Here is a 17914-nt window from a genome sequence, read left to right as displayed (position 1 = left end):
TGATAATTTTTGTTTATGGCTGTGGCTCCTTGTCTATTGTAGTACTGCAATAGTTTACGTTTTGTACGGTATACTATTTAAATAAATAAAATGAAAAAAAAAACAAGATCTATTAAAGTTATTTTATTTTGCTCTTGTAGTGCTGAAATATTAATATTACTAAAAGATGATCGAATAATTGAATCGTTATAGAAACCAATAACATTGGTTTCCTTATAGATGTTGTCACTGTCATAAAATGGCTATTTGTCATTTGTCAATAGTAGTAAACAAGTTTTGCGACCTGTCTCAAATATTTCTTAGTTTAAAAGTAGATTTTGAAAAAAATGAGATTTTTATTTGAAATTTAAAGAATAACAAAGAAACAATGGATCAACCACTCTCTTTAAAGTTGGCTTCTTTGTGTCAAATATCCCAGTATAAATTGGAGCACATCCTGTCCCAATGCGGGGAAAAAGCCGATTTAATCATTGATCCTGTTCTTATAAAGCCACTGGAGAGAATATGTGGAGTGACTTGGCTCAGGTTAAATTCGATTTCTTTTAGTTTAACAAAGTTTAAAATGTTTTGTTGTTACTACCTTAAATTTACTTATTATATATAACGAAATATATTTTTGTAGGCAACATGGTATAGATAAAATATATAAAATGGACCCACAACTTGGATCTACATCTAATACGAGAAGGATATACTTTATACCAGCTTGTATCAAGAAATACAAATGTGTGTTGGATCAGATATCATCACTTCTCAGCCTAAACCCAGCTCAAGCCGATGCCAAGTGTTTTAATATTATTATAGTGCCTAAATTCGTATGTACTTTCGATTCCATATTAGAGAATAAGGGTTTATATGAAATAGTCAAGCTACATTCATTCTCATGGGAATTGATGAGGTTGGATGATCAGCTCTTGAGCCTGGAGGTGCCTTTCCTTTATAAACAATTGTATGTGGAAAAAAATCAATCATTGTTGTCGAGTATTGCTATGTCTTTGTGGAGCTTATTTCATGTTATCGGCAAACCTAAATGTTTGATGTCATTGGGAAAGATGTCATCAAGCGTTTTAGACCTACTTGAAGTATATAACGAGACCTTCACTAGAGACTTTGTTAGTAACAATACTGATGATATCGGAGCAGTTCTCGTTATAGATAGAGATCAGGATTATTCTTCCAGTCTACTAACACCGGCTACTTATAGTGGACTGTTAAGTGAAATTTTCAATATAAACTGTGGTCATCTAGAGCTTAATGTGAAAGAAACAAAGTTGAAGAAGGGCAAGCTTAATTTTACCACATCTAAAGATGAAACAGCCAAAACCGCAGTCATGTCGTTAGACAGCTCTATTGATCATTTGTACGGTGAAATAAAGCATAGGCATTTCTCTGAAGTTTTAAGCGTGTTGAGTTCAAAGGCGAAGCTTCTCAAGAACGAGGATATCAAGGCTCTCGGAATACAAGAAATGAAACAGTTTGTTGCGACTAAATTGCAACAAGTTACACTGTTCAAGCAGAATCTAGTGAATCACGTGTTGGCCAGCGAGACGATAATATCAGAAATGAACAATAAATTTGAAAACTTAACTTTAACGGAGAGTGAAATGCTCAATAATAGAAATAAAAGGGCCAATTTCACTTACATCGATGAACACTTTGGCACGGATGTCCACATGCATAACTCCTTAAGACTAATGTGCTTGTTAAGTTTAACCCAAGGTCTGACTTACGAGGAGTACAATTCGCTTGTACACAAGTACCTATTAGCATTCGGCTACAAGTTTTTATATGTTTTCAACAATTTGATAACATCCGGTTTACTCGTACAACCTTCCAGCCCAAAATTGTCATTGTCCAATCTCAGCAATTTAAGCGACAGATTGCCTAAATGGCAGACTGAGTTCCAAACGGTGGCCAACAAATTGAAACAATTGCCGACCAAGTCAGAGAGTGCAAAGTCTCCGAGCTACGTGTTCAACGGCGGCTACATACCTCTCGTAGCTGTTATATGTAACGCACTATTGACATCGGAATCCTTAGCTGAACTCCTGACGAAACTATCAGCGCTCGATGATCTTAAAATCGGCGGCAGTTCAGTAGACAAAGCGAAACGAGGTATGGAGAGCTTAAACGAAAAAATAACGAATTCAAACACGAAAACCGATTCGGAATATGGCTACAGGGATGCTAAGACCCTGTTAAAGACGCTGAAAGGAGACAGCAGAACAATGTTTACTTTGAAGCCTAGAACAGTGCTGGTTTATATGATCGGGGGGGTGACGTATGCGGAAGTAGCCGCCTGTGACGTCATTCAGTCCGTAACAGGAAGCAGGATCATTATAGCCAGCGACTGTATAGCGAGCGGCAGCGACCTGATCGCCGCTAATATGTAAGTCTGTCCATTAAGTATACTCAAACATGCACACAAATTACATGACGCTTATTAAGAAAATAATTTATTTGTAAATATCACAGTGAAGAATTACAAATACAATTCTATAATCACTCGGGCGTTTAATTTATTAATTGAGGCCTAATGTTATCAAAACTTAAAGGTACTATCTGTCCTGTTCTAACAAACAATATTGGTAGCAAGTCGAACACCGTATTAACATAAGAACATTCTTTTTTCAACAGTATTTTTTTTAGAATGCATCTTCTCGACCTTCCTTTTTTTTATTAATATTCAAACATATTGTCATTTCATGATAATTATAATTACTAATTTTATTAACAAATAAATTTATACAATCAATCTCATTACAACTAATTCCTTTCGAGTTTGATCCGGGCGGGAACCGTGCCACTCGATGGCGTTCCGCTATTGGTTGAATGTGACATTTATACAATTAACAACAGAATCCTCAACAACGATTGGACGTTTCAATGCGCACATTATTTCCTCCAATACTGTGCAAACTTGTGCAGTTGTTCGACTAGAGCCGCCATGACAGCTGTCACTGACATATCCAAGAGATTTTGCAAGTAGTGAACTGCTTCTTCATCACCAAGATCCAGTCTAAAGGGAAAAATATAGTGAATATCAACAAGAAAAACTTTATATAATATATGTGTATGTTAACAAACAGGTAGCGACATCTATGCTCTGTGTCATGAGACTTCATACTGAATAAAACTGTAGTGACGTGTGCCAGCGAAAACTACATTGGATTCCCGAGTTAGGTGAAGTCCATAACGTGTTATGTCTACATCACTAAAGTTTTACCAAAATCAGTTAAACAATTTTTGCCGGAGCATCGAACGTCCATAGATCTCAGATTTTTTCATTTATAATATTATAAGGCTTTAATGTATATAACAATAAACGTCTGTGTCCCATTCGACAAACTCCTTCGTGGTTTCTCTACACGGTATTCAAGATTATAATTCGCCCGCCAACAAAAACGTCGACGCTGGCCAAATCTTCCATAGATAGCATAAAAAAAGTGTATCACTCTAAAATTTTCCAAGAATGTTATTACATTTAGATATAATTGTCAGTTACCTAAGTTTGTCGAGCACTTTCTTGACGGCCTTGTCTGGTTCCAAGGCGATGTCGGGGACGGACGCGTCCACCATCAGCGAGAAGAGATTCAGCATGAGGTTGGCGTGTCTGCACAGAATTACACTTAACACATGACCAAGCGTAAAGCCTGCATACACTACCGCCACTACTACATCTTACTGTCTATATGTTTAAGGCTGTGTTCATTGGTATACGAGTGTGTGAAGGTTGAGAAATAGGCAAAGAACTTATTGCCTGATGGGGGTCGAAAGCAAAAAAAGAAAAAAAAAGGAAATTAAAACAAAGTTATTACTGTCCAGAGATGGCGTTGATTTCAAAACAACTGATATCTATATGACGTTTTACGTGAGGCTATATTGTGTGTGGTCTTTGGTTAACCTGTCCCCTAACACTGTTCTTCCACTCGCGAGTAAGTCACCTGCGTAGATGTAGGAAAGCCGTGTAACATAGCTTCCTGAACGTGTGGTAGTGGTCGGAGTGGACGCCGCCCATAGCTTCCACCATCTCCTTGCTGAGTTTCATCGGTGGAGGGAGAGGTTTTGGATCACGTCCCAGGATGTAGCCGAAGTCGATGTGGAACAGCGCCCCGGAGCGCGTCAGAAGCAAGTTGTCGAGGTGACGATCGCCCACACCTACAATCAAAACAAGAAAATAGTTGATAAAAATACATTTTACGAAAAACTTGTCATGTGATTTAGGAAGCTGGCACTGGCAAGCGGTGACTGTCGCGTCAGAATCACAAATAATAAATGAGAAAATCATTGTCAATATCGTATTCGTGTCGATAAAAATGTATCGATGCATCTCCAACACTAACACTTGTTGTACGTCATACAACAGTCAGGTCCGTTCAGATTATATAGTCGTATAGGTTTTCACTTTATACAGTATTGATCAATTCGAGCAAAATCACTCACATTCTCAACTTACTACAATAAAAATAAAAACAACTTAGAAAAAAGGCATTGCAGGAAATATAAAAAAAAAAACTTTTGTTTGTGGCCCCAACAAGAGCGGCCCTGGATAACGAATGGATGTGAGTAGGTTAGGCTTCATTACGGGAGTACGGAATCATTAAATTATCACACTTAACAATTCCGAGGCATTCCAAGTCCAGGGACTCACCCAGCAGGTACGTGATGACGCAGTAGCCAGCACAGCTCCGTATGTAAGTGTCCATTGTGTCAGGTTTGATGCCGTAAGGTCCGTTGTCGCAAGGGTTGTGTTTCCTGAAGAAGTTGAGTATGCTGCCCTCGGTGGCCAGGGCTTCCGCCACCGTCACCGACTCTATGAACTGGAGGAAGCCGTGCTTGGAACTGGTGGCCAGCACCTTGTAGGGAGTCAGCTTGAGGTCCAGGTTCTCCCTGGAAGGTTTTAATTATCACATTTATATTCATTTATCTTTCCCGGGACGGACGTTGAGGATAGAATGAATACAAATTTTTTCATGTTTACACAAGAAATAAAATATAGCACGTTTATGTCTACATCGCTCTGTTATCGACCGAGTTGGTAATTATGTTTTAAAACAACATCCGGTGAAAGGACACCGGGATAGTACCAAATAAATTTACTAAGACAAAATAAACCACCAGTCCTCGGTAGATAAGTATAAGATTTAATGAGGTCTAAGACTTTCGCGAGTAGTCATTTCACTGAAACTAATGTTTTCAGGTTACTAAAGGCGCCGGCAGACGAGATGAGAATTAATCTCGTCTGTCGGTAGCTGCGAAGTGGCCGAAACCCCGAGATTATGTTATTTAAAATAACGCGTAGTAATCCGAAAATAGTAGCTTCATTAGTATTACATTTCTCATACATCTGCAGACAAATTAAAATCTAGTATGTGGGTACCTTCTAAGTAACTTGTCCATGAGAGTGATCATTTGCAGGATGAGCTGATCCTGCCGCAGATCGTCCCCGTGTTTGAAGATGGCCTGGTACTCCGACCCCTCGCTGGTGAGGAAGGTCAGCTTGCACGGCATCAGGGCCGACTTGAATAAACTCGCTTTCTTCGCCACTATACCCTGGATTGTGACAATACTATTACTATCGTCCCCTTTGACTTTTTCCCCACCGCCTATTAGTACTACAGTCAATCTAATGGCTACTAGCCGGTATATGTTCTTAATCAGTTTACCTTGATATTAACATTCGGGTCGAGCGGGAAGGGCATCGGTTCGAAGGAAGTGAAGTTATACTTGAAGGCGTCCTGGTCGGCCAGCAGCTGCTGCAGCCTCTCCGCCTTCCGGTTCCGGTTGCCGGACTCCCGCGCCACCGTCTTCACCAGGCGGACCAGCCGGTCGATAAATTGCTGCTGACGAGCCAAGATCGACCGAGTGCGCTGCTGCTCCGACGAACCTGATCATTAGATGGTGACAACCTTATTGGACCTCCTTGGACTTGTGGATATATATTTTTTTCTTTCAGAGTAAATGTAGTATGAGGATCATAATGTAATAAATATTTCGTAATGTGATGTTCGGTCGAAAACTTTTGATATTCGTTTCTTTCCTCGTGACCTCCACTGGTAGGCGTTTTATAAGGTACTATGAGAATATCAAAGTCTTCTTTATGAAAAATCATATAGTATGCCAGACAGTATGTCCAACTGATCTATTCCATGAGATCGTGTATGGAGGTAATTATCCTAAGGTCTAACCCTTAGCCAACTGTGTACTGAAGGTCCTCATGACGGCCAGGTACATGTCTCTGTGCGAGGCGGGGGCGGAGTCCTGGGGCTCACACTCCACTAGCAGGTACCAGTACAGGTAGTTGGCCACAACGCTATTGGAGCGAGCTCGTCGGATGAGGAACCCTGCCAGGCTGAACTGCTCGGACTCAGGGATACTGGAATAACATAGGACTCAGAAATATCCCTTTTTATGCTTACATATGATACTTTAAAATAAACTTAATTAAAATTATTTCTTATTGGTCTTCTGTGTGTCCTCTCATACTTTACTCTTTATGTAATCCTTGTTGAGGGTCAACTTTCTGAATATTATAATCTTATGTTCTACATTACTTAGTTTCCTATTCTGATATTAGTCGCTGTTATGGAAGAAACTTACTGAAACACTCTATTTGACTCAGTTGATTATTCAAAGTATATTTTAATGACTGTGATCTATGCAAAGGATATTCACAATCTGCGTCCTAGTCAACTGGTTTCTTGATAGAACGGCGGTAGACAAAAAAACGCTTCAATATAGTTTTGATAGCAAGATGATAAATTGTTCGGCATAGACAATAGAGCGTTCTGTAGTCATGGAAACGCCGATGCCATTTACGATATTTTCCCTTAAATGATTAGCTAACTCACTCCTGATCGTTGCCGCTCCCGGAGATGCAGATGTTTTCTGACTCCACATCTGAATGGCGACTTATAGACGATGACGTCATCTCGCTGTTCGTCAGCACTGCAATCAAACCCGCCACGACGTGACCGAATGTAAAATGGCTGAATGAAATGACTAACAACTACAGCTAAGTTCTTATTTTCAGCTGAACGAGTAAAGGGACGGTTATGGAATGTTAACTATCAGTAGTTTATTAGAGATATTTCTTTTTTATAGCAAATGACGATAGATGTTAGTATCTCTTAAACAGTATCGTGTATTCCATTAATTCAAGTAAGCACTGCTTACTCTACGTATACAGCAGTAACTAACTACCTTTCATTAATACATTAGTGCTCAGAGATTTACAGTTAAATTTGATTTCTTTATTTGATAACAGTGCCATCTATCAAAAGTAAACAGAAACATTCCGACCGGCCGCCACTAGCGCCGCCTTCTGTTCGCCGTGGCAATAATCAGTACTACTGGCTTTTTATTCTCCATACAAAATCGATAATATTGGCGTGTGTTATATAAAGCGCTGCTTCTTATAACCAAATTTATTGACGAGTCATTTTGCATCGAGAGTTCATTAATAATTTATAGAAAATGATATATGTTAGTACCGAGCCGTTTGCTGTAGTTTGAGAGATCAATCTGCAACCAGACAAACGGACACAGACAATATAAATGATTAAAGACTATAGAAGGCGCACCAGATGTAGACAAGAGGCTGGCCTGACTGCCTCGGTGACCACTCTGCAGTAACTTCCCGTCTTGATCAGAGTACACGGCAGCTTCCTTACCACACACTCGCTGATATTCTGGAAAAGATAATAAAAGATAATCAGATCTAAGATAACTTTAAGGTGTACAAAACAAATGTGATCGATTAGAAATGACTGACCATGATGTTAACGACCTTATAGACAAACATATATTATTCTAGCCGGCTGTTGCCAGTTGTAACATATTTTAAAAGGTTTTTTTTTTATGAAAAACTTGTGAATTTCTTTTTATTAGAGATTTGTGAAAACTTTTCAAATTACATGAGTGGTATTATGTTTTATATCAATGTACTGACCATCATTTATCTCATTGAAGTCCTCGTACTTGAGCGCCTGCACCAGCTGCAGCAAGTACAGGAGGAGGTCTTCGTCCGGGGCCTGTTTCAACCTTGATATGGCGTATCTGGGAATAATAATGATAAGCCTTATAGTTCAGGGAAAACAGATGATTGGATGAGCTTGTTTGTATGAACCTCCCCTTAGAATGTATAAATAGCTGTAATTATCGTCTATTGCTTTATTAATGTTGGAATGTACATGTATATTTGTTGATGACAATAAAAGGAATCGGATCCTGATAGATTTGTTCCAGAAATGTTCAGCACATGGGCACCCGGGACACATTTCAACTCTTAAAATTAATTCAGATTTATAACCTGTTACTTCTTGAACACAACATTACTTGCTTTAAGGAATTTTTGGGGCGTGCTTAGTAACTGTCCAATATTTTATTATCAACTAACTTTCTAACCGCTGGATGCGTGAACTTGGGTGTCAACAGTTCCAGCGCGTCCTCTACGTCCACAGGTGACCACTGCTTCATCATGGCCAGCGCTTGGCGCACCTCACCTGGAAAACATTATCTTATAATTCTGTAGAATTCAATAAAACAATATCAAATCCGCCGTGTATGTGCCGTGACAGAGACCAAGCTACCCGCGCCACACTGGGCAGAATAGAATTATTTCAACAACACCGAGCAAGGACAGGTACATAACAATCTGATCCTGACTCCTGTTAGATACACATGCTTGAGCTCGTATAGCTGGACAAAAAATATGTTTCATAATAATAATAAAGAGCAATAAAAACGTTCTTTATAATGATATTTTATGCTTTTTTGATTTGAATTTATAATAATTTTATGTAGAGTATTTTCAGATAAACTTAAGACTTTTTAATTCTTCTAAAGAGAAATGCCAAAGTGGGAACTAAGATGTGGGGACTAAGATGTGGGAACTAAGATGTGGGAACTAAGATGTGGGGACTAAGATGTAGGAACTAAGATGTGGGGACTAAGATGCAACAAGTTTGTTCAATGAAAATATCGGTTCAAGATATATTTTGTGTATCTGTGTGTGACGTTACCGGGTCTGTTCCAATTGACGCACGCGAGGAACTTGGTGAGTGCGCGGCGGTGAGACGACAGGTAGAACCTGGAACATGATGATGTACAGCATTGGACTACTGATAAGAATATTGTTAGGAATATATATATATATATATATATATATATCTTTCATTCTACTTTAGTCATCATATAACCTTATATTGTAGGGTAATAAATGTTTTGCAGAACTTCACCTTAATGTCGGCCAATTCCTTAGATTTAACGACTTATCAGACAATTACTATACGATCGATCTGCACCACGGCGAGTTCCAGTGGTAGGTGTCATCAGCCCTCACCTGTACTTCCACAGCAGGTCCTGTTCGTCCGCGGCGAGGGGCGCGAGGGCCGCGGGCGCCGTGAGCAGCGCCGCCAGCTGGTCCCTCTCAGCGGCCGAGGGTTTCGCGTCCCGGCCCGGCACCGCGCACCTCAGGGAGCGAGCCAGCCGATGCTGCTTACTCTCCACCAGGTTCTCCTAACGCCACGGTTCGAACGATTAGATCAAGACATCCAAACAGACGAATATTAATGAGATCTAAGGTTTTGGCGAATATTCATTTAAATGAAACTAATATAGCTAGTTATTTTACTATTTTTAAAACTATATTCTGGACGTTTCGGTTCCTCTGCAGACAATGTTCACATCTCGTCTGTCCGTGGTCACCGTTGATGCAAAGTAGCCGAAACGCCGGAGTGTGTAGTATTAAAAATAATAAATAGCTAACAGTCATCCTAAGATATTAGTTGCGTTGAAATAAGTGACAAAGTGTTATAAATATAGTAACTTCGTTTGAATGTTCCGCTCTTAAGAATCATGAAAAGGAAACTATTACTTGAAGCTCTGAAGTACCTCCGTCTATGAAGTTGATAGGATTTTTTACTTATTTTTCGTAATTTCCGTGACGTTGCATACGGGAGTGTTCTTTTTATGTCCCAAATAAGAGGGGGTGTTGATACCGATTTTACGAAACTGCTAATAACTAGATGGCAAATTTGTATTCGCCAAAGAATACTTCAAAAACGTACGAAACTTGGTAGGCAGTTTTAGAAGTTGTCGCAACAGCAGAAGGTGGGGGAAAGTTTACCTGGAGTGACATCCAGAGAAGAGGAGACGCACTTCTAACAGAAATTTATCTTGTTGAAATAGACCTTACGTTCAAAGTTTGCGACGCTTTTTATTCTTAAAGGCCTCGATTCTCATTTTCTTAGTTATCAATATCAAACAACGAACTACCAAAAAATCCTCAATATTCTAATTTAATGACATGACTCCAAAAACTGACGCCATACGCGTCCTCATAAACCGTCCGTCCGTCAAGATGATAAATTCAGGTTCCCTCCACGAGACGATGGTTGAAAACTATTTCTGTACGTCCTCAGATCTTAAATATTCCCGCTGTTACTAATATACATATTTACGTTCTAAAAGAATATTATTACAATACGTCACTGTATAATCTGTATGCCATGTACATCTACGAATTGTCTATGGATAAGCGCACTGTAAATTATTTATCTACAATGAAATCTGTCGTTCTAAAATCGCAACAACTTGCGGTGCTGTTTTATTAAGTATCTATAACCTTATACACTGAGTCTTAACGTAGTCTGTGACTCAAAAATTTCCTTAGAATCTGCTTCTAAGAAAAACAAGAAAAAAGTATTTCTCACTAAAGACGGCACACTCGGTCCATATCTGTCAGATTCATGTTATCTATGAATAACCTATTATTAAATTGTAATATTTTTTTCTATATATATCCGAGTCTGTTTAAAAAGGCTGATTTTTTTCTTATATAACTTTTTATAACAGCCACAACCAAATTACTTTCATTTAAAAATTCGTCTTTCACTCACCGATATTGTCAGATACAAGTCGCTTAAACAACAATAATGAAGCATTATTTGCTATTTTTAAATATAGAACGATCTTTATATTGTATAATGACGTCACGCCAAGACGTTGATGAATTCCGTGTAACAATTTGTCAGATAACGATCGACCCGCGACCCTTTAGACGTATTATTAATAGTCTTAATTTTTTATAATAAAGTGAGATTATTAGTTTATTTTAATGAAAAATAAATTATAGTGCAATCAATATTACCACTGGTATGTGTAGTTTAAGTTTGTATCGTAACTGAATACGAAGCGTCTAAAGTTTCTCACTCAATAATCTACGTTAATACTATAATGTGATATGATTTGTGACTGAAAAACTTTTAACGCTCCGTTTGCAGTGTGACGGTGACAACTTAGACTTAGTATAGAGATCTCAAAATTTTGAGGATAATTTATACTGTGTTTACTGACTAAGTTTAAGCAAACCGTCAATTGTTTGATAAGAATTTTGCGAACAAGTGAAGTTACCGAAGGCTATTGTGGGAACGAGAACTTATATATATGTATACATATAAACTAGTTTTTGTCCGCGAACATCAAAGTTACACTCACAGAATACATAAATTGTGTTAAAACAATACATAAATATAACCTCGGTTGCACGCTCTTCACTTTAAATAACCTAGATACCAACTCAGCGCCATCTACCGGGTTGATTTGTGAATCTTCACCATATGGGGCTCCACAAAAATGCAGACGACAAAATTCACTCAAATCGGTTCAGCCGTTTTGGAGCAGATCAGTGACAGACACACGTACAGTAGAATTATATTTACAAATTATAAAGATATGTTACTAGCTTATGACCGCGACTTCGTCCGCTCTAAATATCAATAATGTTTCCGTGTGTACAAGAAGACACGTCACTAAACTCTCATAAGTCCTTGTTTTGGAACTTTATAAGGGCTGAGTTTTCATTATTTATATTGTTAAATGATCAGAAAATGTGGGAACCCCTTCCAGGAAGAAAATGACATATTTCTCACAAAGAGCCATCAAGGGCTCCCGACTCCTGAACACTTACTGGTTGCGTCTGAGGTCTCCCCGAGTTAAGTAAAATTACAGCATTAAATTGCTAGTAATTTTTCACTACCTGTAGTATTTCATAGTCGGGCACTGTAACGATCTCCGCCTGTGCTCTGAACTGGTACATCTCGTCGCCATCTTGTTCGTAGTACACTACAGCGTGCTGGACGGACAGACACACAAAAATATATTCAATAACAACTATGAGCTTTCACTCATATACACCTGCTACCGTCTAACTGAGGAGACAGTCTATAGTCTGATGTTATAATTTAGTTGCACTAGCTTTCGCCCGCGACTTCGTTCACGTGGACTTTTGAATTGTACTCAGAAAAAAAGGATGATTTGTGCTTAAAAAATGGATATTTTAGATAATCGGTAGCGACATCTATGGTCTATACAAATACAACTGTCATGACGCGTTCCCGCGGTAACTACAGGGTAGGTATTGTAATGTTCTAGCCTATACGTTGTTCTGGTGATTGACCTTCGACCTATATTACTATAAAGATATATTAAAATCCATTTAGTAATTTTTACGTAAATAGGAACCAACTTGCTAGTTCATAGCATTATTTGGGTCGTTATAGTTTTCAGAATAGATTTTCTTTTAACGAAAATAAAGTTTGAATAGGTTCAGTGAAAGGCACAATTCCTTAACAACTCTCCTTCCTTAAGGTCTTTCCTTCGTATTCCCTGGCCATACTTACGTTGATCCCGTCGATCTGAACGGTGGGGAACTCTATCATGAGGTACATGTAATTGGAGTTTCTTTTCTCCTTCTCGTTTATCATCTCTATTTCTCTGAACGTGAGCCTATCCAGCCAGTCTACCTGGAAACCGATTTCATTAATACCAGCCTGATATCCGTCCATGTGAACACAGTGATTTATATCTCAGTTGAAAAAGCGGCGCTCCGACACCTCAAGGATCATAGGTTCAATTCCGTTGCGTCATTTTTTTCTTATTCACTTTCACGATTATATATTTTAATGTATATATTTTCGCGACTTCCGGTCTTGTATTACAAAAAAAAAACAAATGTATGTTTTATTTTATGTTTCTCGGACATCGTTAGCGAGTCTGGAAAATGATTTTAGTCTTTTTTTCAATTTAACTAATAAATTTCTGCATGACTAAATTAATACCCATTTTTATCAACATTTGACAAGCTTACACACGGACACGTTATTCGATATTTAATATGAGTTTCATTTAAATACTTGTCGTAATAATTTTCATCGATATTTAGTTCGTGCATAATTTGCTCTGCTGCCTTGAACCGTTCAATTCAAGTTAGTACTTCCAAGACGCTGTCCTAACTATCAAGGGCGTTACATACACATAAATCTCACCACGGTAATTATAAGTAACCTAATATCTATATGCTTACTCTAAGTTACTATCGTCACTATATACGGAGCGTTAATAGTTTTTCATTTTTAAATATTATATTATTCATTGAAAAAATGTTACACATAGTGTCACGATCGAACTTAGAGTAAGCTTCGATATTTTTGTTGCGTTTCGTATAAAAATAAAAATGCGAGAAAAAGATAATTAATTACAAATTGATGGGTCGCATTTGAATATTTGAGAACGTGTTTTGATCACAGATAACGTAACACTAAAGAATACTTCGACCGATATTAATTTATTATGTTGGTGAGAATTTGTTCACGAATGTAGATGCGTATTTTAATTTAATTTATCTGTTATCAATGAAGACAAAAGTTATTGCAATGTTTTGTGTTAATTATTTCATGAACAGATATTTTTTGCGTTGTGTAAAGTGAATAGTATAGAGATATGTATCAGGAAGTGCTTTCCAATAGTTAGTAGGAACGATCTTCATAATTTCAAGAGGTCGATGTATCCGACCTTCATTACTGTCTTATTTTTATTAGTGTCAAGGGTGATCACACTCGATGCTTGCGACTTTTATTTAAAGGAAAAATTTAATTATATTTTTTGTTTCAAATGCGTAAAAAACTATCTTAATAAATTCATTTTAAATTTTAAAATACCACTGAGCTAGTTGGTTCAATTTAAAGGTTAAAAAACTTGTAATTAACTCACTTAAGGTTTATCTTTGTGTTACGATAAATAAATTAACTTCCATATGATATATTCATATTGATACTTTTATTATTTGAACATTTTTATTTTTTTATTTTTTTTGTTCCTTTCATAATAAAACTGGTTTCGTTTAAATTCGGTAACGAGTTGGTGTAACGTGGGATGTTTTTCTCGTAGGGTTCAGTTCCTCTAACGACAAAAAGTAAAACCCTTGTTTATAATTTTTGTTTCGTGTCTGTCTATCTGACTGCGGATCAAGTTGTTTTAGAGCCAAAGTTAAAATATGGAGCTATGAAAAATCTGTTGTAAATCATGTAAACCTTAAACATTTTAATCGATCAATTATTTTCACACTTATTTTGACGCTCGGAAATGATAAATCACCCCGAATATAGAGTCGAGACGTTTGTTAAAAAAAATATCTGTAAACAAAAAAAAAAAACAAACAAAAGAGCAGTAATTTTTGCAAAATTAATACTTTTCTGTTTTTTTTTTTAAATGTACATATGTACTACTATCTTGTTGTTTCTGCTGTGTTTTTATTCTGATACATACTGCTATCGTACTAAAGGACTTACTCTTGTTCAAAACCAAGTTAAATTTATCTGACAGTACACAAAATATTATTAATTTCCAATATTATTGAATAATTTATTAATATTATATTATTTAAATACGGAACCCTCGGATTGTGAATCGGACTTTCATGCGACCGGTCTTTGAAATGAGATAAAGTTATTGTAAATAAATAAATAAATGATAATCCGTTTTTATTTTGATTTACGAGTAAAATTTTATTTAAACACTTTAAAATTCCTTTGAACGTAAGTTACCTACTTATATTTTATTCTCTTCCCCATCCATTGGTATCATAAAATTCTAGTATGTAGGCAGTGAGATTTTGAGAAACCTTTGTTTTTATAGTATACGTGTATGAATTGACGGCTATCACATCTTTCGAACATGTCATTTATACTTTTTAATTTTAATTATGTACCGATTCTTTGACGATTTATTCGATAAAATATTTTAAAACGTATGTGCATTCTAACAATGGTAGCCTTTGTTATTTTCACTCCGGATTATACCTGATCCGTCAAATGACGATCCACAACTATTCAGCCATATTAACAAGAAATGCGATAATAGCATTAAACCTTCTTAGTGTGTTATTACTTATTATGATACAAACATCGAGTACTTACTTTCGGTATGTGTCCGTTTCTATGCCTCTTGGCGAGTTTCGCGAGCCTCTGCATCTGCTCCTTGCCCCTGTCCGGTGCCTTCCCTGGCGTCCTTTCGCCGCCTTCCACACCGGGCCACACTCGCAGATCGAATATACCCTTCGAACGATATTTACGAAACCGCGCGATGTACAACAACAACTTCTTATACACAACAAACGAACTCACAGAGCCGCCCATCACCGCGGAGGTGTTTTGGAACAGGTTTTACATCGCATCACGATGTTTTATAACACGCATGGTATTTATTTTCGTATAATTTGTTAGTTAGTTTCGAGGCGTTCGCTCTCATTCGCGGTCCGAACACAACTGACTAGTGACTACTGACCAGCTAACGGTTTCAAAACGTCATAAGTCATTTGAGGTGGAAAAAAATATATTTATGATTTGTTGTTCTGCCGTTGTGTTGTTTATGTTGCTGTATTTATTGCATTTTGTGTTATTGATGAGGTCAATATGTATAAATAGTAGGAGTTTTTAATACACAGTTGAAAATGATGTCGTTGGCCAGTTCAAACAGATTAACATAATACTTATAGGTAAAGCTATGTATATATTGTCACTTTTAGTTTTGCTTCTATACACTTATAAGGAAAATTGTCTCTCTGCTAAAGACCTGCTATATTTAGTTGTCAAATTATTATTTAAATTATTGATATTTAAGATTATGTATACTGCATTTTTAGTGTTATTTTTTTTTATGAATCTAATTCTCAAATAACATTAAAACATTAAAAATGAATTAAATTTTACAAATAAGTTACTTAATATATATTACTATTATTATTTTGAACATCTGTTGACATTGTCAAAGAAATTCTATGAACTCACTGAATAAAGGCCAAAAATAAAAAAAATCTTTGCACATGTCAGTGGTGGTGTAAGTAAAAAAAAAAAGAACTGCCTCCAACATACAGCCAATGTATAAGGTTACTAATTAAAGGATATATGTGTTGTATTATAATAAGATATTAGTCATTGGGTACTCAATTAGTACAAAATAGTTATAAATTTGAACTCTACCTTATTTTATAATTAACCATGAGAAATCTAAATTATAGAATATAAAAATGGCAACATTGAAAAAAAAAATATAATATTTTTTTCTTAAACCTTTTTAGTAGCCTGGTAGTTGGTACTCACCTGTCTAAGCATGCCATGTTTTCCAAATAGTGATATAGTGGTCCCGCCGACTACCAAAACTTTCCCCGGGCCCGCACAGTCATATATTGTCATGGCAAGAATTGCATTACGAGGTAAATCACTATAGTATACTGGCAAAGTCACCCATTCATTCCAACTATATTATAAAAAAATACTTGTTTATAGTATTATTATTAAAATGTTCAATGGTGGAAAATGAAAATAGTCCAAGTATTAAAATTTTATCAATTAAGTGTACTTGACAGTAAAGCTACAACCATAAGACTCCTTGACTTTTCCAGAATGAAAATCACAATCAAAATATACTTCCATAGTAAATAATTGTTATAATAATTTTTTTTTAGTTTTTATTGAAATTAATAACTAGTAAATAAACATTAAATCGAAATTAAACTGAGTTTATAATGTCAGACTTACTTCCATCTCTTAGTAAAGGATTTATAAGATGTTGTGATTGGTAAAGCCAGTGGTACACCATCGCACAACACTTGGCAGGTCACATATAGGTCAGAACAGCCTTCTTGATACAACCCCGAGAACTTGAGCATTGGGTCGGAGAGAAGCTTGTCATATTCTGGCTTAGTTCGTTTGCCTTCTAGAGTACCACTGAAATAAGAAGGTGAAGTTAATAGTGAAAATTGTAGAAATTTGAATTTTAGGTTTATCTAAATTAATATTGTAATATTAATAACATTTTAGGTTAGATGTGATGTATAGAACATAGTGATTTTGATAAACACTTTTTTTTAATTTGAATGAAGGAGGCAATACCCTTAAACATCCAGCCTTTATTCGAACTTGTTGTTAAGATTTTAACAACAAGTTCGAACAACTTTAGATTATATCACACGAATGATGTACTGTACTTCTCTCACAATAAAATAAGAAAAAGGAATACCAAGATAGGATCTTAGTTATTGTAACACAAATCTCAGGATATAACTTAGATAGATGTGTTCACGTAACTTATATAAACCAGTTAATATATATCCAAGTAGTGTACTGCTTACTTACATCTTTATTTCAACTTTATAATCCAATGATGAACTATACACATAATAAAATTTGTCGTCTACTTCGTTCATTATTACAGTTAAATGTTTTAACTGGTCAAGTTAAGTATACCACCATTTAAAGACAAGTACGTTAATCTAAAAATGTAATAAATTAACTCCTTAACTAATATTTAAACAAATGTACATAAGATTGGACAAGTGCTTTGTTTTGCAAATAAAGTCAGATAGAACATGACATTGACGTATCGATTAAATGTTTGAGAATGTGATTATTTTGATAAGACATCGTTCACGTTGCACGGTGGAAGGGAAAGTTAAAAAGAGATATACCATTAAAAAATTAGGTAGAAATATTATAATAAATAATAGCTATGAATCGTTTCTCTTTTAAAATAGATATACTCGTATTATTTTATACCTCTAGTTAATTTTTGTATG

At 36.3% G+C, this 17914-nt stretch overlaps 2 protein-coding genes across 4 annotated transcripts; one reads left to right on the top strand and one right to left on the bottom strand.

Annotated features, from left to right (window-relative positions):
• The first annotated feature begins 247 nt into the window (after positions 1–247).
• Positions 248–5558, top strand: LOC116767838 (vacuolar protein sorting-associated protein 33B). Of its 2 annotated transcripts, none has more exons than XM_032658324.2 (3): positions 248–525; positions 623–2389; positions 5419–5558. In XM_032658324.2, the coding sequence occupies exons 1-3, from the start codon at positions 368–370 to the stop codon at positions 5426–5428; spliced, it is 1935 nt and encodes a 644-aa protein (XP_032514215.2). In that variant the 5' UTR covers positions 248–367; the 3' UTR covers positions 5429–5558. The 2 variants fall into 2 exon arrangements, with proteins under 2 accessions (XP_032514215.2, XP_061379406.1); XM_061523422.1 differs by lacking the exon at positions 5419–5558 and adding an exon at positions 3090–3351.
• On the bottom strand, positions 2440–17706 carry LOC116767837 (phosphatidylinositol 3-kinase catalytic subunit type 3). 2 transcript variants are annotated; one of them, XM_032658323.2, is made up of 19 exons: positions 17475–17706; positions 16878–17066; positions 16440–16596; positions 15258–15395; positions 12684–12806; positions 12041–12136; positions 9344–9519; positions 9024–9091; positions 8399–8504; positions 7952–8058; positions 7584–7691; positions 6852–6948; positions 6189–6376; positions 5667–5887; positions 5381–5553; positions 4652–4890; positions 3945–4158; positions 3506–3613; positions 2440–3019 (listed from the first exon to the last, which is right to left on the bottom strand). In XM_032658323.2, the coding sequence occupies exons 1-19, from the start codon at positions 17543–17545 to the stop codon at positions 2896–2898; spliced, it is 2703 nt and encodes a 900-aa protein (XP_032514214.1). In that variant the 5' UTR covers positions 17546–17706; the 3' UTR covers positions 2440–2895. The 2 variants fall into 2 exon arrangements, with proteins under 2 accessions (XP_032514214.1, XP_061379405.1); XM_061523421.1 differs by lacking the exons at positions 12041–12136; positions 12684–12806.
• Positions 17707–17914: the final 208 nt, after the last annotated feature.

Source organism: Danaus plexippus, chromosome 19, assembly GCF_018135715.1.
Source record: "Danaus plexippus chromosome 19, MEX_DaPlex, whole genome shotgun sequence".
Lineage (NCBI taxonomy): Eukaryota > Metazoa > Arthropoda > Insecta > Lepidoptera > Nymphalidae > Danaus > Danaus plexippus.
Note: the sequence above shows the minus strand (reverse complement) of the source record. Positions and strands in the feature narration are given on the sequence as shown.